Consider the following 18,328-nt stretch of genomic DNA (forward strand, 5'->3'; position numbering starts at 1 on the left):
TAAGTCACCTCACAATTACTTAACTTGAAAAGCTCAGATCATCAAAAGAGAAAATCCCCACTTTTTAAAAATCATCAATATCTTCCAAAGCCTACTGAAATTTAACGCAAAGCAGATAAATATGCTCTATGATTTATTCCTCAACATTTCTAATATTTTTGGGCAAACTGTGTCTTTGCTGGATTCCGCTGATATTCCTTTGCAGCGCAGCGGCTGGACTGCAGGGTTCATGATGTTGTTAGTGGTTAAGAATGCATGCAGCTACATCTCTACACTAACCCATCTATCCTCTGAGGGTAGGAAGAAGGCGAAAGAGAAGAAAAGAAACAAGAAAAAGAGTAAGTAGAAAAAAATCTTAATTAATTTTGCTTCAAAGGACGGAAAAAAGCAAAACATTAATTGGAAGGAGTTTAACCTCTGCACCCCAGACGTTAGTCGTGTGTTAATTTAAAATTAAACCGATTCCTTTCACTCACCAGCAACGATGGTAGAAACGAAATATGCCGGATAGATGACAGCCGAAACTGGAAACAGACGTAAAGTTGTCAATAAAACACGACGAGAGTGCAGCGTCCGGGTGGAAGCGGCTGCGGGAACTCCGGGTTCCCCGGAACGCGTAGACGCAACAGGACACAACCGCACGGGTGAAAATCCGATGAAGATCCTCTTCTGAGTTTCGGAACCACGTGAAAGGCTAAAATCTGACGCCAATCACCTGAAAGCAGACAGAATGCCCCATACAATGACAAGAATTTATATGTAGGGTCTGAAGCTCCATCAGTGGGCATTATATCATATTAATGGAATATCGAGTCCTTAGTTCTGTGTTCCGGTAACATTTTCGGCGTCTCGTGTTGTATGGCGTAACAGACTTCACGATTATCCTCACCGCCGCGAAAACCTTAATTAAATCTTGTACGAATGTCAATTGGTTGTTACTGCTGACCTAGAAGCAGACAAAGAATCTCCTTGTTTCAGACCATTTTCAATTTCAAATGAGTCAGACCAATGTTTAATAAATTTAACATTTTCAATGGCTAGACAGAAAGTGCTGAATATAGACTCTACTATATTCCTGACGATGACAATAAATCAACTTTCTAAATGATTTCAAAAGAGTAGAGCGCTCTAAAGTATGTTTCACGCATTACACAGCCGATATTTACGGGCACTGAAATTGAATTGATGGGCAGTATCGGAAAGTAATTGAAAATAGTAGTCCAGTGCACTTACCACGAGTCTCGAACTCAGTACTGCCACATCATATCACGTAGTTCCTGTTGGATGATGTAAGTAGCATCTGGAAAACAAGTCACTGGTTTAAAATTCATGTTCAACGCAGGTTCATCGTAGAACGATACTTTCTTCTGATGTCCGCCACTTCTAAACTGCCTCGATCGAGCCAAGGATGTTAAAAATGTTTCTCCGTATTTCGTTAAAAAGAACTTTTTCATACAAACAACACGCCCCACACTTTGGGAACCTCTGCTCTATACAGCACCACACATTCTAGCAGCTATTTCTAATTCCATCACCACGAGAAGGACGAATACGGACTTCTACGTACTCCATACGCATTTCCTTACGAAATTTATTCACGAGAAATGAAGTAAGGGCGACCAGTCAGTTTTTAAAATTTCTGTTTCCATACACTTAGAGAGACGCTTCGACAAGTTACGCCAGTGGTATTCAACCTTTTTCGTTCGCGTACCTCCAGATATAATTTCTCTTCGACTTTGTACCCCCAAAGTTGTTGGTGTATAATTCAAGTTATACATAGTATATAATCTACATCTAAAATAAATTAAATAAATTACATTACTGATTATTCAGTGTTTATCATAAAATAATATTTTTTTTAAAATTTACGTACTCCCTAAGATGTCTTCGCGTACCCCCAGACATAATTTCTCTTCGACTCTGTACCCCCAAAGTTTTTGGTGTATAATTCAAGTTATACAGAGTATATAATCTACATCTAAAATAAATTACGTTACTGATTATTCAGTGTTTATTATAAAATAATATTTTTTTAAAAATAATTCACGTACCCCAGGTTGAATACCACTGAGTTACACGACTGTCAGCTACACGATGACTGCCGTATGTTTACAACAAGAGAGACGGAAAAAATTGATCTGATGCTGCAAGTCCATTCCGTCTCTGCGATTGTCGGCATTTCCTCCTTTCTCTTCAACACTTCTCAAATGATCTGTAACGTCTCCTTTCTGGTTCCAACTCACGAAAGAACTCGATTCCCTACCGTATGTAGCGGTTTCAAACATTCTTTGATTTTTACGATATCGGTACCTTCGCGAAATCCCATTCCTCCCACATCCACGCAGACCAGGCTTTACTCAGACACTACATTGCCGTCGAGACATACTAATTTTTACACCATCTATGAAAGTCATTACAATTTTGGATCACCGTACTCACCCGAGTCCATCGCTCATTGGTGCCTCGTCGTTTCATACGTCTCGTGCCAGATGACGTCACAGAGCAGCGTCCTATAGAAAAATCTTCCTTCCGCCTGCAAGGCTCGATTCAGGTTCAGAGGGTTCACGACGGTGATGAAGAATAATGATGATATCATAATCACCGTGAAAGGCTAAAATCTGACGCCAATCACCTGAAAGCAGACAGAATGCCCCATATAATGACAAGAATTTATATGTAGGGTCTGAAGCTCCATCAGTGGGCATTATATCATATTAATGGAATATAATTTCTCATTGTGCTCACCGGAGTCCTTAGTTCGGGTTTTCGTGTTGTATGGCGTAAGCGACCTCACGATGTAAGCTGTCATTAACCTCAACGCTGCGAAAATCTCAAGTCTTGAACGAGTGTGACGTTGTTACCACTGACCTAGAAGCAGATGGAATACTCTACTTCATCTGCGTGGGAATTATCACTCAACAATCAAAATGTAAAATAAAATGATCTCAGAATACTTAGTTAAGTGTTGCAACGTCATTTCAGCCATCTTGTCTTGTGTGACGTAGGCCAAGTCACGTTGTATCGGTAACAGCACGCGATATAAGTTTTGCTTTTCTCTACTTGAGAGGACGGAATATTTCATGCTACTCACCTTAAATGTACAAGACGTAGCACCCGGGGGAACCACAACGAGACACACGCACGAGGATGAGATCACGATGTACTTTTTCCTGTCGCATGTGCGTGTCACAGTCCTAGAGAAAAATATATAGACGACCTTTTACCACTCCGCGACGTAATTCACCTGTAAAGCCGCCCGACACAAATGCCGATAAGTCAGGATCATTATCTATGCGACCAGGTTAAATCTGTAATCATTATGATAAGGTCGAATCCAGGAGTCAATTATAATCAATATTACAATTTTAATCGATTTGTGCTTGCATTACACGTTCAGTGAGTAGGAAAAGAGGCGGAAATCCACACAATAAGAATTTATTATTATTTTCGCTTCTGATTCCAGGATTAAATTTTCAATCGTGCAAGGGTGTAAGTCGAATAAAATCTAACTCAACGATTTTTTTAATTTCTAGAGAAAATCGGTTAGTATTTTAATTATCACGAAATCCCCTGCATTCTTTAGAGCCTCGTAATACCACCACGAAAGCTTCAACAGCTGTTTGACTGTCGAATAGATCGAGAATTCAACCAAACACAAGCTGAGACGTAATATCAAAATGGCCGACTGAAGCCCCAACTTACGTAAAGACTGGATACGTACGCGCTGTACCGGAGCAGGAGACAGACAACCGAAAAAAACCAAACTTGTTCGGAGGAAACAAGTTTCGCGGAGCATGCTGGGAAAGCCAAGATGAAAAACTCATCCAACGCGTGTCGGCAGAGATAACTAAGGGGCAGATAAAATTATACGTCCAGTAATAAAACACTAAAAGCGAAAATACTACCAGCAGCGAAAACTCAATAATTTAATCGAATGAAACCAAATCGCGGGACGGAGGGTCAGCCACGGCCTGTGGAGAAGAAAACAAGACTCGAAAAACGTAAAATAAACGGCAGCGTCCTCTGTGCGGGAACATAGGAACCCACCACAAGCGCCATCCCGCAAAGAGGGCGCAAGACGTTATTATCTGCTTTAAGAGATTTGTTTTAATTTCCTAAGACCACTCGGCCGCTGGGGTTGAGCCCCCCTTTCGGAATTATTCGATGTCAATTACCGCGCCTTCGCTGCTGGTACTATTTTCGAATTTTGAGTGGTCCTTTTATCATACCTAATCTTGTTATGCTCTTGCTATATCCCCTAGACAAGATCTGTTGTCTGGTCGGTTAGTCGAAAGAGTTGGACAACTTGCCTCGCCCACGAGGTCCTGTTTTCCGTAGCGTGCGAGCGCAAAGCCAACGAGTAGGACTCGTCCGACTCGGGCGGTTCGTTGGAACCCGCCACCAGGCGCCCGGGCCATTGTCCGGAGCCGGGTCCGCGCCTCTGCTCGCTCAAGGAACGGCCTGGGCCTCCATCTCCCTTCGTGGGGAGGTTTTTTGAGGGCGCGGGGGTAGGGCGCGGGGGTAGGGCGCGGGGGTAGGGCGCGGGGGTAGGGCGCGGGGGTAGGGCGCGGGGGTAGGGCGCGGGGGTAGGGCGCGGGGGTAGGGCGCGGGGGTAGGGCGCGGGGGTAGGGCGCGGGGGTAGGGCGCGGGGGTAGGGCGCGGGGGTAGGGCGCGGGGGTAGGGCGCGGGGGTAGGGCGCGGGGGTAGGGCGCGGGGGTAGGGCGCGGGGGTAGGGCGCGGGGGTAGGGCGCGGGGGTAGGGCGCGGGGGTAGGGCGCGGGGGTAGGGCGCGGGGGTAGGGCGCGGGGGTAGGGCGCGGGGGTAGGGCGCGGGGGTAGGGCGCGGGGGTAGGGCGCGGGGGTAGGGCGCGGGGGTAGGGCGCGGGGGTAGGGCCATTATGGGGAATCCTTAAGGTGGGGATCATGGATCGACAGACCGCTTGAGGCAAAGACCGATTCAGGCAGATTCCGGGTAAAGCACACACCGTATCAAGCGGCGCACGTGAGGCAGAGACCCGCTGAATCTCACCGTCTAAAGCAAACGCCGGTTGAGACACACCGAGTCCAGCTGAGACTGTGTGAAGTAGACAGTTTCAGAGACCGGGTCCGGCAGAGAGTAGTTCTGATAAGGATGGGTCAGATATAATTTGCAATTTTTCAAAATTTTCGAAAAATCAAAAATTGTCTGAACAGCGTACAAAACCAAACACTTTCGAAAAATTCGAGAAACTTTTAAAAGTTGAAATTTCACATAGACGACATATGGATGCCTATCCATGTCTATTTTATGGGCCTATAATATGTTCATTCCATTAAAAATACCTACAGTTGACTTCATCCAATAGCTGGTAATAGGTTTCGTGCTGGATTTGTCACTGGTCTGGCAAGGGAATTACAAACCGCCATAACTAGAATTCTGATAAAGAACAAATTACCAATATCCCACACAAATTTATTCTAGTCATAGCATTTCTACTACAAACAAGTAACAAGTGGATCAGCAAAATCTTCAGTGTGAGGATTTGGCATCTTTTTCTTTCAGTAAAACACTTAAGAATAAAAAGTATCAATTCATTTACTGTGTTCTTTAGCATTCAATTTTATTTCTATTTTGCAAGAAACAGCTTATAGTTCTAGTCTCTCACTCACTTATAGCTCTAGATTTGCTATTGAGTAGTCATGTGCTACCTTATATATTATACATATCATAAAATTTTACTTGGGGATTCTCATTCACAAACAGAGTGATGTTTAATGACATCTCCAGAAATATGGATTATAGTATTAGAAATTATATCCATGACTGTCACAATAAATCTATGAAAAAATTACATTATCATTCCATACAATATAACCAATGCACAGTATACAAAAAACTATTATTCTTGTTATTATTTTAAATGCAGTACTTAAAAATATTGTAAATTTCTACAGTCAAATCCAGCATGGAGTTCAATTCAGTCACATGTTTTTATCATAAGATGTGCTTAAATGTAAGAATGTTAGGAAATTAAATACATCCATACTGCAAGGAAAGTAGAAATCACAAAATAATGTGAACTCAGTTAGGGAACAAGATTGTGTTTAAATCAATCTAGATCAAGATTTCTGTATACACTCCTCAAAATGGTGGAACAAGGAACACTGCAAAACATAACCAGTAACCATTTCACCATTACCACTGACTTATTCAGTGCCTAGGAAGGCAGTCTGCTATTTATTTTAAAACTGTTCTATGTCATTCTCTACACAATTTCTCAGTAAAAGTAAAGTTTGTCCCACTATACGCCATGTAGGAGTTTGGGGTGAGTGGAGGTATAGCTCCTCTCTTCCTTGACCTCGGCACTAGATGGGGGTGAGTGGTCAGCATCACGCCCCGGCCGGCTTTACCCCCGGGAAAGGACCCCGGTACTCATTGTAGAGGAGGCTGGGTGGGCCCCAGAGCCGGTCTGGACGCAGAGGCTAGAGGAAAAATCCTCTGCCCCCTTCGGGGATCGAACCCCGGCCGTCCAGCCCGTAGCTAGTCACTATACTGACTGAGCTATCAGTACATCTCATTATATGCTTTGTAAGTTCTTGAATTCTAGTACCACATTCAAAGAATATAATTTAAAATAACATTAAAGCAAAGAATTTGTCAATTTTTAAAAACTTTGGTGCAAGTATTCAAACTTCAGGATGATTTTCCACTTCCAATAGCTTTAGCAAATTTACCACAACCCTTCCATCCTTAAGCAAGACTAGTCCCTGGGTTGCGTCTCACTCCATGAGTCTTTGTTACATAGATGCTGTATATAAATATGTATAAACATGATATAAGTTAGTAACTCCAATGAGGAGTTTGTGGAACAAGCAACACTTACGCTGCAAGTATAATGTAGATTGTTTTAATATGTGAAATGCTATGCAAATATGAATAAAACAGAATAGAACATTGCTTAACTTCAGTCAACATCACCTTGTTTATTAGAGCTTTGTGAACTTACTACAGCTTGTATCGGTATTCGTCCCCAAGTAAATGTGTGAACACGTACTCCCAAAATTCTGCACTGCCTCTCAGAACTAGCAGGCCACATTATCTTTTTTTTTTTTTTACAAAGATCGCTCTGTAAAACATTTCTGGAATTTGTAAACCCCTTCTATTGCTATCAGTACATCATTAAACATTGAACAAAACTGTTCTACTTAAATAGATTATTCAGTAATGTCTTTCAACGATCCAACTTCGCAGTTTTCTTCTTCTTCCGTTTCTTGACCGTTACTTCGGTCTTCCGGTGCCTAATATTTTCTTCCATTCTTCTCTATTTTCCCATCCTTCCGGAGGTAGTTTCCAATCTATCATGGACTTCACAGTTTTAGGAACTCATTTCTTCACTACAAATGTTTCACTTAGACTAACTACTCTCTGTTCATTTACAGCTCACACAAATTAACATATCAAAGAAAGGTAAACATTGCAAAAGAATTGGAGAATTGCAATTAAACTTTTATCAGCAACTCCCTGAAAAGATGACCTGTGCACATCACACTCTGTTTAAAAAGATTAAATGTGACATTATGATTACTGTTTATTACAATTTTAATACTAAATAAATAAATTCTTTCTACTGAGAATTGTTAAAACCTTATAGCATAAAAATTTCCAACAACATGAAACAAACATAAAATTTACTTTCCATTTTTGTGATGGTCAAAGTAACTTATTCTAAGAACTTGCAGAATTATGCTGGACTACGCCATCACTCGACAGCACTGTGGTCCCAGACATATAGCAACCAATTTCCAAAGGCTCATATCTTCAGGTCAGTCCAGTGAGAATATTTAATTTTGAACAGCTGTTGGGCACAGTACCAACCCTAAATGTAGCTGGAGCCAAGTGACCAAACTCCTACTGAATCTCCATGTGAATAATGTCCTAAATAGTAAACCTATACATCAAGTGTGGTTTTACTTACCATTATTGAAGTGAAAGAAAAGGCAGAGAGGAATGTAAATTTCAGTCATCTGTTTAGAGGAATAATCAATGCCACACAACCAAAGTTAATGAAAATCTATGAAGGAAAAAAAATTATAACATTCTCAAACTAAACTGTTGTGATCTATATAAAAAAATAAATTATTCTTATGCATATTCAAGAGTATAAATTATTCCTATGTTTAACTAGATGTCTGAGTTCCTTTTTTGGATGCTGTATGTTTCATGCACTTTAAGCACAGTTGTAGTTTTAATTTTCAAGGGAGTAAAATGTGTTCTTCCATTATCCACCAGAATTCACACCTTTGCAATAAAAATAACATAAACTGTTTAAAAATTTGGAAAAAGAGTTAAAATGTGAGCTTCTGCATAATCAACATAAGAGCTGTCAAAACATCTGTAAGAAGAACTTAATCAGTTACCATAAATAACTCAAAATCTTAAAAGAGAGATCATGAAAACAGTTTGGCCAAACATATTTTACATTAAACTAAATTTGAGTTTTACCAGAACTACATTATAAAGCAATAATTAATGGATTTTTTTTCAGACGAACAAAACAGAACTGCTCTCTCTGCAGCCAACAAAAAGCTGGACAGTATGTACTAATCCTTTCTCTGTACTTCCAATTTTCAAAGTGCTGTACTAATGCCATTTTGTTATTATAGAAATTCTGAAACCAGAAGTATGATGTACATGTCTGAAATAATTAAAGTTTTAACTGTAGAACACCCAGATATTTAAGAAAGAAATCCTGTCTGAATTCTGGCTATTATATAAATAATTGCCAACACACAACAGATTTCATGAACAACAAAAGTGTTAATATACAGCTCACAGTGGAAAGAAGGCAGTTTAAAGATACACACTATACAGTCTGTGAGTGTTTCTAAGATACATGTTTGTAACATGTCATTTCCAACAGGATGTTCAAAATATACCGGTAACACTGCCTGCTAGTAAGTACATCAGATTAATAAATATGAGGTTTCAGGTTTTCATGGCAGCAAGTATGAAAATGGCTGTCTACTGGGTCACTGTGCAATGTAATCTGGTAGAAGTTTACTGACATTTCAGGGGTGTCTGCAGGTTTCATCATCAGGGTGATAAGTATTGCCTTGATGACGGAGGCAGCAAGCACCTCTGACGAAACATCAACAAATGACTACCAGACTATGCGGTGCAACAACCCAGAAGACAGCCATCTTAGTAATTAGTTTTTTTCAATTCTAAATTGACTATCACAAAACTGTTCCACACACCCGAACAAATGTACAGAGTTTTACAGACCCATAGTCCAAGGCCACAGCTAAACCCTTAATCGTTTCAAATCATATCAACAATATTTTCCTTAATTTAGTACTCAGTCATTACAGATAATGGTTATGGAGTGCAAGTGCAAAGACTGGTCACAAGTTGGAAGACCTGAGTAGTAAAGTTTCAAATATCAACTCACACAATCCATGTTAAGGGTCCAATGTAATGCTTACATACAGGACTATGTGAACTACAACTAACGTCACAAAAACACTAAAGCAAGAGTATTCTTACGATAACTTTTCTTTTACAATAATACTATTGTCATTAAAATATAATAATACTTACAAAATTAAGTTTCAAATCTTAAAAACAAGCACCTAAGTGCTTTTTAAAGTTAACAGTATGTTGGCAGTTCATGTAAGTTAAGACACGCTACTTAGTTAATAATTCAATGTAAAATAAAATTACAAGTATATGCAATCAGACAAAAGCAAATGTGATGTCAGAAACTGCTCTAGTCTCTGAACCCCACAAAATGAATAGGAAACAAAATGGCTACCAAATATTTTAAGGCATTTGATTTCATGTTCTTGTAGTCATGAATCGTATTACTTAATTGCAAGTAGGCACAGTGAGTAGGAAGAAAGATAAATACTGTTATGCTAAATGCTAATGCTATCCAGTAAAGAGGGTGTTTCAATTAGTAACAAAAATTAACAGTCAAACAGTGTGTGTGTGTGATGGAAAACACCAAAATGATTCTGGAATACACGCTATCTGTCTGTAAAAAAAAATTAGCCATATACACCGTTCGGAATAGAAGTTGAAACTGAACAGTAACAAATGATTTGTAGCACTACCAAGACAAGATAACCATAAGACACAAGAAAATAAACTAATAAACTAGTCACTTTTTCATAGAAACTTTTACATAAATTCCAGGGATCACAGTTTTCAAAATTAAGATATCTGTTATGTTGAAATCTACATGTTTCTTTTAAATGTGCTAAACATTCAAGACTGCATGTACCCATCCGTTCTTAAAATACTTATAGAAATCATGCAGTTCAACTGCCCTTCCATCAAAGAATTAAGACAGAAGCCTTTTTGAATGTCACTATTTTATTTTTAGTTTGCTTTAATCATTAAAGTATAAATTTTGAAGTCCTTTATAGTCTTAACAATGTTAGTCTCATATGACTGCATTCCAAGCCTCCATATAACCTTCTGAACCGATTTTGTTTCACAAAATTTATTTGGTTTGTACAGCATACTATCACAAATAATCTAAATGTATTAAGGTGTTTTTTTAAGAAGAAGAAGAAGAAAAACACACAGAAACACTCATCTCTGTTTCCTTTCTACATTTCGTCTGGAGCAGTGATGGGAAACATGCCAGGAAATCTTGACCTAACAATTTGCTTCTGCATTATGTTGCAAACTTTAATAACATACTAAAAACAAATTAAGTCATGTTATGAGCAGTCATGTTATGGTTATCATGACTTGGAAGATACTGTACTCTGCTTCTTTCTCTTCCTATAAAACAACAACGAATGAAAGTTCTCTTTATCTCCTATAAAAGAAATATCACTTCTGTGTCAATTCTGCCCAATACACTTGTCTTTAGTAATTGGTATAGTTGCTTTAAAGTGTAATACTTTACATTGTGATCATGAAACAGAATTACTCCTATAAAAAGGAAAGGATGGGTTAAACTACATGAGTATCATATTTTACAAGCACTTATACTTTGTATCCAACTGATAATGCAAATGCAGTTTGATCATTCCATTACTCAGTAAACTGGAACTTATTCAAAATAATCTATTAACATCTTGGTAAAATAGATTCCTACATCTGGTGCAACAGAGGAACAACTACCTCAAAGGAAAGGTACAGTTGCCCTTATAAACTATGCCATTCAGGCATACAGGGAGCATGAAGGTTTGGTATGCAGAAGCATAGATGGCATGAAGGTAAATAAGTGGTTTGCGTCATACCCCACCTGCTATAAAATTTATTTCATCCTAATGTGAATAGGATTTGAGGTTCTCACAATGGTGAATGCAAAGATGACTTGTCTTTTGGGTTGTATCACCATGTAGTCTGGTAGTTTACCAATGTTTCAGAGGTCCTTAGTGCTTCATCACCAGGGTAATGATCACTGATGGAGGCAGTAAGGACCTGTGAAATAATGGTAAGCTTCTACCATGCTACATAGTGCTACAACCCAGAAGACTGGCATTTTCTGTTTCTAATTAATTTCCACAATTTTGTCAATAAAAAATATTTTCTATATGTACACACACGTGGCATTTGCTTTCCAACTCCCTATACTGAACGCCAAGGACTAAAATTATTTAAAACTGTGAGCTTACCTGTCTTATTTTATATTTTGATGTGAAAGATGATGCCAGGGCCACGTTTCAGATTCACATCCGACCGGAATAAATGGCTGTATATAAATAAATGTACACCTGCTCCTGTCCTAGCGATTTTTAGTTTTGATAACTTTGCGAAGGAAGACACATGAATTTTGGGTAGCTGCAGAGTGATCACATCAGACAGACTTAAACAATGTCTTGTATGTTAACTCACTGATAATACGATTCCATCACTTCAAGATAATTGAAACAGTCATTAGTAAGAGTTCCTATTAACTTTTTGTTACTACAGTTACTATAGTATGTGTCTCATTTCTAATTAATATGGGCAATGTCTCGCAAAGCTGTCACGCAGGCCTAAATCCACTGCACTACAATATGCGCACGATTACAAACAGTGGTCCTCTGGGTTGTTGTGCTAGAGAAACATATCTCTTCCATATTCACCCTGACAATGAAGGCAGTATGTTCCTCTGAAATGCTTGTACACGATGAAAATACTACACAATGCAACAACCTACATCATCACCTGTACTCACAATGCCACAACAAACTCAAATCCTACACATGTATGATTGTGCACCAGGGATCATCCTCCACATCCAGAAATTGCAGCCTCTGTTCTTTGTGTCTCACACTTCTCCGGGGGCTTGAAAGCATGAATAGCACAAGTCACTCTCCAGCTGGTGATGATACATATTGCATTAAGCTCTGATACCCTGTATATTTAGCCTCTATTACAGTGAGCACAGGCAAAAATACATTGCCTTTAAATATGATACAGTAATGTTTAAAGTAACCGGAGCATTTTCAAAGTCATGTTAGGTTATGGTACATAGTAAAGGTGATGGTGCACTGTCATTTTGTTTTTATTATGACTTCATTATACTAAGCTGCATACACCATAAATCAGGAAAGTGACATCAGCTATACATGTCCAGGCACGTGCACTAAGACACCTTACTGATCAGCTGCTTTTGTACTGGACCAGATACTTTCCCAAAAGAGATTATTTCCAGAATTTGTAATATTTATTATTTTATTCAGTCATCCATAACCTGCATATGAAAGCTCTTTCCACCCAGCTTTTTTGTGGGTACAGGTGCAGGCGGATCATCGTCTTCATCGTCCTCATCATTGAAGTCATCAGATCCATCCTGAGGCAGATCATGGTATTCATCCAACTGCAACATCAAAATGCATTATTAGGCTGACACACGACAAGCCAGAGTGATACCTTCCTTCGGCCTTATTTCTTAAATGGTGTCTGTGTGTAAGGTGATGAAACAAGGCACCAGGTTACAGGCATGGGTGTTTCTTTAGTTCAAATAATAATTAGGAGATTTACCAATACCAAGGAATACTGACACATACCAGAGGAATTAACAAATAAGTAAAGTAAAAGAAAATGTTTGTATAGTAAATTCAATCATCCATCTGTTAACAACTGTGGCACTAATGTAATGTCATTCACTAGGATGCAATTGAAGTCAGCAGTCAATGCACCATAAACTCATTCCAACACGAAAAGGTCTTAATGAATTTGTTATAAACAGGAATGTTTCAATTATTCAAATCTTGTTAATTACTGAAAATAATTTAAACAACTACCACCACCACCATAACAGATGATGATATGCTTACTACTATAGCAAGACCTTAAAAACAGGACACATTTGGATCTGGTACTCCATGCTTCCATTTCAGAATTTCATTCCATAAAAGCATTCCAAATTGGGAATGACCTCTACTTCTAAATTATAAACTGTTACACCTGTATGTACATTCACAACACTTACCAAAGTTCCCAAAAAAGTGATGTGGTCCAGGATAATAGCAATTCGTTACTTGAACCTTACTAGTCACTTCTTATTTGGCATCTTTATCATTCCAGAAATTATCTAAAAGTTACACCACTACCTTCATAAAGAAATTTGGACCAAATAATAACGTAACCTTGTTATTATACAGGCAAGGAGAAAGAAGTCACTACAGTGAAACCTGTCTATCGTTCCTCGAACTATCGTTTTCTTGGACGCATAGTCTGTTTCGTTCGGTGCCTGATAAGTCCCATATAAAATAATGTTACTTTTTTTTTTCTTCTTCTTCTTCTATCTTTCCTCGAACTGTCATTTTAACATATCAATCGTTCAAAAATCTTAGTCCTGGCCCACAATTTTCCTGCAATGATCGTTTCTGAGAAATTATAACAAAATTTACTCAATGTTTTTAGAATTTATAATGATCGCTTTAGAGACAAATTGATATCGAAAGACGCACAGCGAGTTTGCCACATGCACATACTAAGACTATTTGGTAGTTATTTGTGTCCATGTTTGTCATCTTGTAGGTTAAATTCAAATACTCATTTCAATAATTCACTTTCATAGAAATTACTGCTTCCTTTGGTAATGAGTGACAGACATTGAAGGAAGACCTATTTGAAGTATCACCTGCAACATTTATCTACTCTAAGAGAACTACATCATTTCTAAAAAGTATTCAGACTATACTGCCTTATACCAAACATGGTGGTAAAGTGGTTTTCTAGCATGACTGCTTAGTAACCTGGGTGTGGGTTCAAAACTTGGTCCAGATACCAGCTATCTTGATATGGGATAGTGCTTTAAAATAGATCTTACATGCTTCCTCCCACAGTTTCTAATTCATCCACATTGATGCTATCATTCACTGCTATGTAATCTACATAGTACAAAAAACACCATTAAATAAGATAAGATTCTGTCACCATCCTGCTCGTTCAGTTCTTGTTCTGTTTTTGAATTCTAGTTTTCAGATATGAAGCTGTTTAATTTATATACAAAGTGGAATAAATATCACATAAACATTCAAGGCTCTAGGAAATACACTAACTACAATGCAGAAAACATCTCATCTCATTTAAAGCATATTTTGAATGCAGACATATTTATATATTTTTCATGCTTCAATGCAGAAACAAAGTACATATATACACTAAACAGACTATTCAGGTCAATAACCAATATTCTATCAACAAAAAGTTGAATACTTTCCAGAGTTTCTTTAATGCTATATAATTCTGACTGAGGCTACACTGCAATGAACAGTTCACACATCCTAATATCCGCAGATTTTGAACTCAAGTGCAGAATAACAAACCACCATCTCTCAATCTGGGTGCTACGGCCACTGCACATAAAATGCTACGCTTTGTATTTTTATGACACCGTACACATTTCTGGAATTGCTAACTATCTAAACCTGACAGAACACATGTAGTACTTTCAAGTAAAGCTACTTCCATAATCTCTAATTTACATTCCACAAGACATATTAAATGCAAATACAGTTTTTAGAAATACTCAAATTTCATATAAAATTCATTCAGACATACAAATCAATAAAACTTCTTTGGTGATATTCAGGTGAAAGTATGCTTACACTGTTTAAAACAAATGGAATCCAATATGGTGAATAATGTAACAATAAATAAAACCAAATTAATGTACACAAATATGTTGGTCCTCTCAATGCCCTTCTACAGTACAGCAAGGTACAAGTAATGCTGGATGTATGTGCTTTCCCTCCTACTACAAAAATTAATGCAGTTTGCAGGGAAACTCTGGAAAGTGCTTGAACTAACTATAACACTACTCTATGAGCCATTCATTCCTATAAATATCTTGGTGAATGAATGAACAAATGAGCAAAACTCACATGATGTTAATGGTTAGCAATAATGTTAGTGTGTTGTCATGGTAACAGGTGAGGAACGACCAGAACCAGCTGTTTCTGGACCGAATTCTTGTTCGGCCTATAACTAACACAGACAGATTCTCACAAAACAGAAGACGGGGCTAGAAAAAACATAGTTAGGAATGCGATCTAGCTTCATCTTGACATTTTAGAACTATCCTATTCAACTTCAGCATTTAAATCTCATAGTAGGATTTCCATGCAACCTATACAAAATAAAACATTCTAATCCCTAATAAAACTGCCCTTTATGTCATCAGCTATTCATGTTTTTAATACAAAACGAAACATTTATATTTTGGTGACGCTGCTTTTACATGTTGTATTTTTCTCAACTTAGTATAAAATAAACGCTACTTACTGTGAGTGAAACTTGTAAAATAATATGAAATTGCACCAATTCAGTCATCTTCATTAATGGACATATAACAAAGGAAATGTTACGTCTAAATTTTATGATTTCTGGTCTAAGTGTTTTATGTCTTCTATGCCCTTTCCACCTACTAGTAGCTGTATGGTAGCAGACAAATGGAGCACAATGCATCTTACTAGACTGGTTATGTACTTTGCAGGTTTCTACATACTCCTACTACTTACTAATCCACAATAGCAGATCTGTTATATCTTTCTGTCGTATCAAGGAAAAAACGCACCAAAAATATCAAAATATATTTTGTATTAGCCAATTTTTTAAAAAAAATATTTTCATGTAATATATATCTGATTTGTGGAAAGGTTCAAAACCAAGGTCTTTGTCATTCAACTCCCTATAACAGCCAATAATACATTGTAAAATAACCATACAAAATCTATCTTCTTTGGAATGGTAAGCTTTCATGCCATTTCTGTAAGAAAAGTTCTTTAGAGCCATTTATTACAAGGAACAATGTTTCAGTTTGCATCTTTTCAATTACAGTAACATTTTCCAGGCACAAAAGTAAGGTCTTGATCTGTCAAGCAAGGAAAATGGATACTACACTGTTGCTTTAACCTACAATATAGACCAGGTTTGTCAAAACATCTAGCCAGTAAAGCTGTCTTGTGGCCCTCTTACATACCATAAATATCACTTTTTAACCCTTACACTGAAGGCATTTTATAATGCATGCAGAAAATTTCTGATTTCTTCCACAATGATCGGAAACATAACTTCAGTTCAATTTATCAAAATATCTGTTAGCTTTCGAGACACACAGAAGATCAAATTACAAAATTTAACCAGAAGCATGAATGTGTTTACAGAGCTTACAGAAAAAATCAATGCAGCAGCTGTTTTAAAAGTCAGCACAAATGAGCATTTAAATTAGGAAAATAAGGATAATGTTATGAACATAAACAATCACTGCAGAATCTCCCACCCGTCCTTCATTTTGCTCATAAACAGAGAAAATGTTTCATGAAACTAAAACACACACATTTAAATTTTAACAAATTACATGACATTACTGAGCTGCTAAAGTCTAAGTAAGAGACAGAATGGTAACTCACATCTACATCTCCCATCATTTCCTTAGTGGATACAGTCGTGTCAATACGTCGGATGGCGCCCTGGTGGATGTCAAGGTCAAGTTTGAGGCACTGGCAACGACGCAGTATAAAGACGACAGGCATCGGCAAAACACCCACGGTGATCATCAGTCCAGCAATCACCATCACCCAGTCAGGATATGGTTCCTTGACAGTTTTACCCTAGAAGAAGATAATACTTTTGCAACACAGTAGATGAACACTTCTGTAAAATACAAGTTATACGTGCAATCAGATGTCTCTTCTTTTCTCACTTTTCTTTACACCATACGTACAGTTTGACAGAAGGGCCTCCTATCTTTCTAACATAGCTGATAGTTATGTACTTTATTTAGAAGTTCACAGTCCTGGAACACTAACATTCACTACTATCATAACAAAAGTCAATCACTGGACACTATCTCTAACCAGCTTAATCCAGCTCCCAAGAGTCCCACATTCAATTCCATGGCAACCATTGTCCATAAATGCTCCAAATTCATCTATCATTCTCCCAGGATGTGAATTATGCCTGATAACCTCTGTTACTTATAGTGTCTTCAACACATCTGAACCGGCATTTGAGGAGTAACATTTGGGAAATGATGTCCCGAAGATACCTTAAACAATATTACTTACTTCATCTGCATTCCAAGCATGATACTCTGGCTTGTTGATGACCATGAATAACAGTGAAGATATGAGAATAACTGTCATGAGCAGAGGGCCAAGAAACCTCCATGTGATTTGCCAGTATAATCCAGGCCGATAACCTGTCATGTCTTCTATATCTTGTGTGAATCTGAAACATAGGCTCACCTATCAGCCTCAGGGGTCAGGAAATGAAAATCTGCAGCAAATGAAATAACAGTATGGCTGATGTTATATAACAAAGACTGGACTGTCTTGCAATGATCGACAATTGACGATACGGCCCTGCTTCTCACGCTGTACTGCAACAAGAGGGAAAGTCTGAAGATGTACCAATGATGCTGATAAGTGTCCTGCATATTCCGAGACTTTGTGCTCCCCAAATCAGATCCTTAAATATGACATACATCCAGCACTTTTACACAAACATCTTAGATAGCATGCGAGTTACTCGTATGAACAAGGTACGTTCCTGGATTCACCCAAACCTATAGGATGTGTGTTTTACAGATATAAAACTGAGAAATGTATAAACTCTTTCAAATGAAAGTACAAAACTAAAATTAGTCCCATCATTATTAATAAGTCTTTATAAACTCGTTATATAAAAAATCTGCCAAGATTGGGAAGAGTTGATAAAATTGTAACCAAATATTTTCCATTCTGAATAAGTGTGATAAGAGATAACACGCACACAAATATTTTGTGAACATATTTTAGGTTTTGTATCAGGTACAATATTTGTTTATTATTGTTGACTATCCAGTAATTTACAAAGTACAGTTGTTGGCAATTTTACCTTTAAGAGCTTTA

At 37.9% G+C, this 18,328-nt stretch overlaps 1 protein-coding gene and 1 long non-coding RNA gene across 7 annotated transcripts in view; both read right to left on the minus strand.

The window, feature by feature from the left end:
• Window positions 1–337: 337 nt before the first annotated feature.
• Window positions 338–3,735, minus strand: LOC147874830 (uncharacterized). Of its 2 annotated transcripts, XR_015533628.1 has the most exons (6): window positions 3,703–3,735; window positions 3,092–3,244; window positions 2,746–2,868; window positions 2,440–2,632; window positions 1,234–1,300; window positions 338–715 (listed from the first exon to the last, which is right to left on the minus strand). It is a non-coding gene; the product is annotated as an uncharacterized LOC147874830 (long non-coding RNA). The 2 variants fall into 2 exon arrangements; XR_015533627.1 differs by having other exon boundaries at window positions 3,092–3,734.
• Window positions 3,736–5,429: 1,694 nt separating this feature from the next.
• The window catches only part of LOC110828771 (sodium- and chloride-dependent transporter XTRP3), a 66,573-nt gene continuing 53,674 nt past the window's right edge, over window positions 5,430–18,328 (minus strand). For 3 of the 5 annotated variants that reach the window (XM_087342989.1, XM_087342988.1, XM_022061783.2), the window contains 3 exons: window positions 17,504–17,666; window positions 16,847–17,047; window positions 5,430–12,804 (listed from right to left, as the gene is read on the minus strand). In XM_087342989.1, the coding sequence (XP_087199115.1) occupies window positions 12,664–12,804; window positions 16,847–17,047; window positions 17,504–17,666 (505 nt within the window). In that variant the 3' untranslated portion in view covers window positions 5,430–12,663. Of the gene's footprint in view, window positions 12,805–15,319; window positions 15,423–16,846; window positions 17,048–17,503; window positions 17,667–18,328 lie in introns of those variants that run through there. The other 2 variants (XM_087342986.1, XM_087342987.1) reach the window with 2 other exon arrangements.

Source organism: Zootermopsis nevadensis, unplaced genomic scaffold (assembly GCF_977971745.1).
Source record: "Zootermopsis nevadensis isolate Lab colony 2312 unplaced genomic scaffold, Znev_1.0 Znev_ptg000004l, whole genome shotgun sequence".
NCBI classification, from domain to species: Eukaryota; Metazoa; Arthropoda; class Insecta; order Blattodea; family Termopsidae; genus Zootermopsis; species Zootermopsis nevadensis.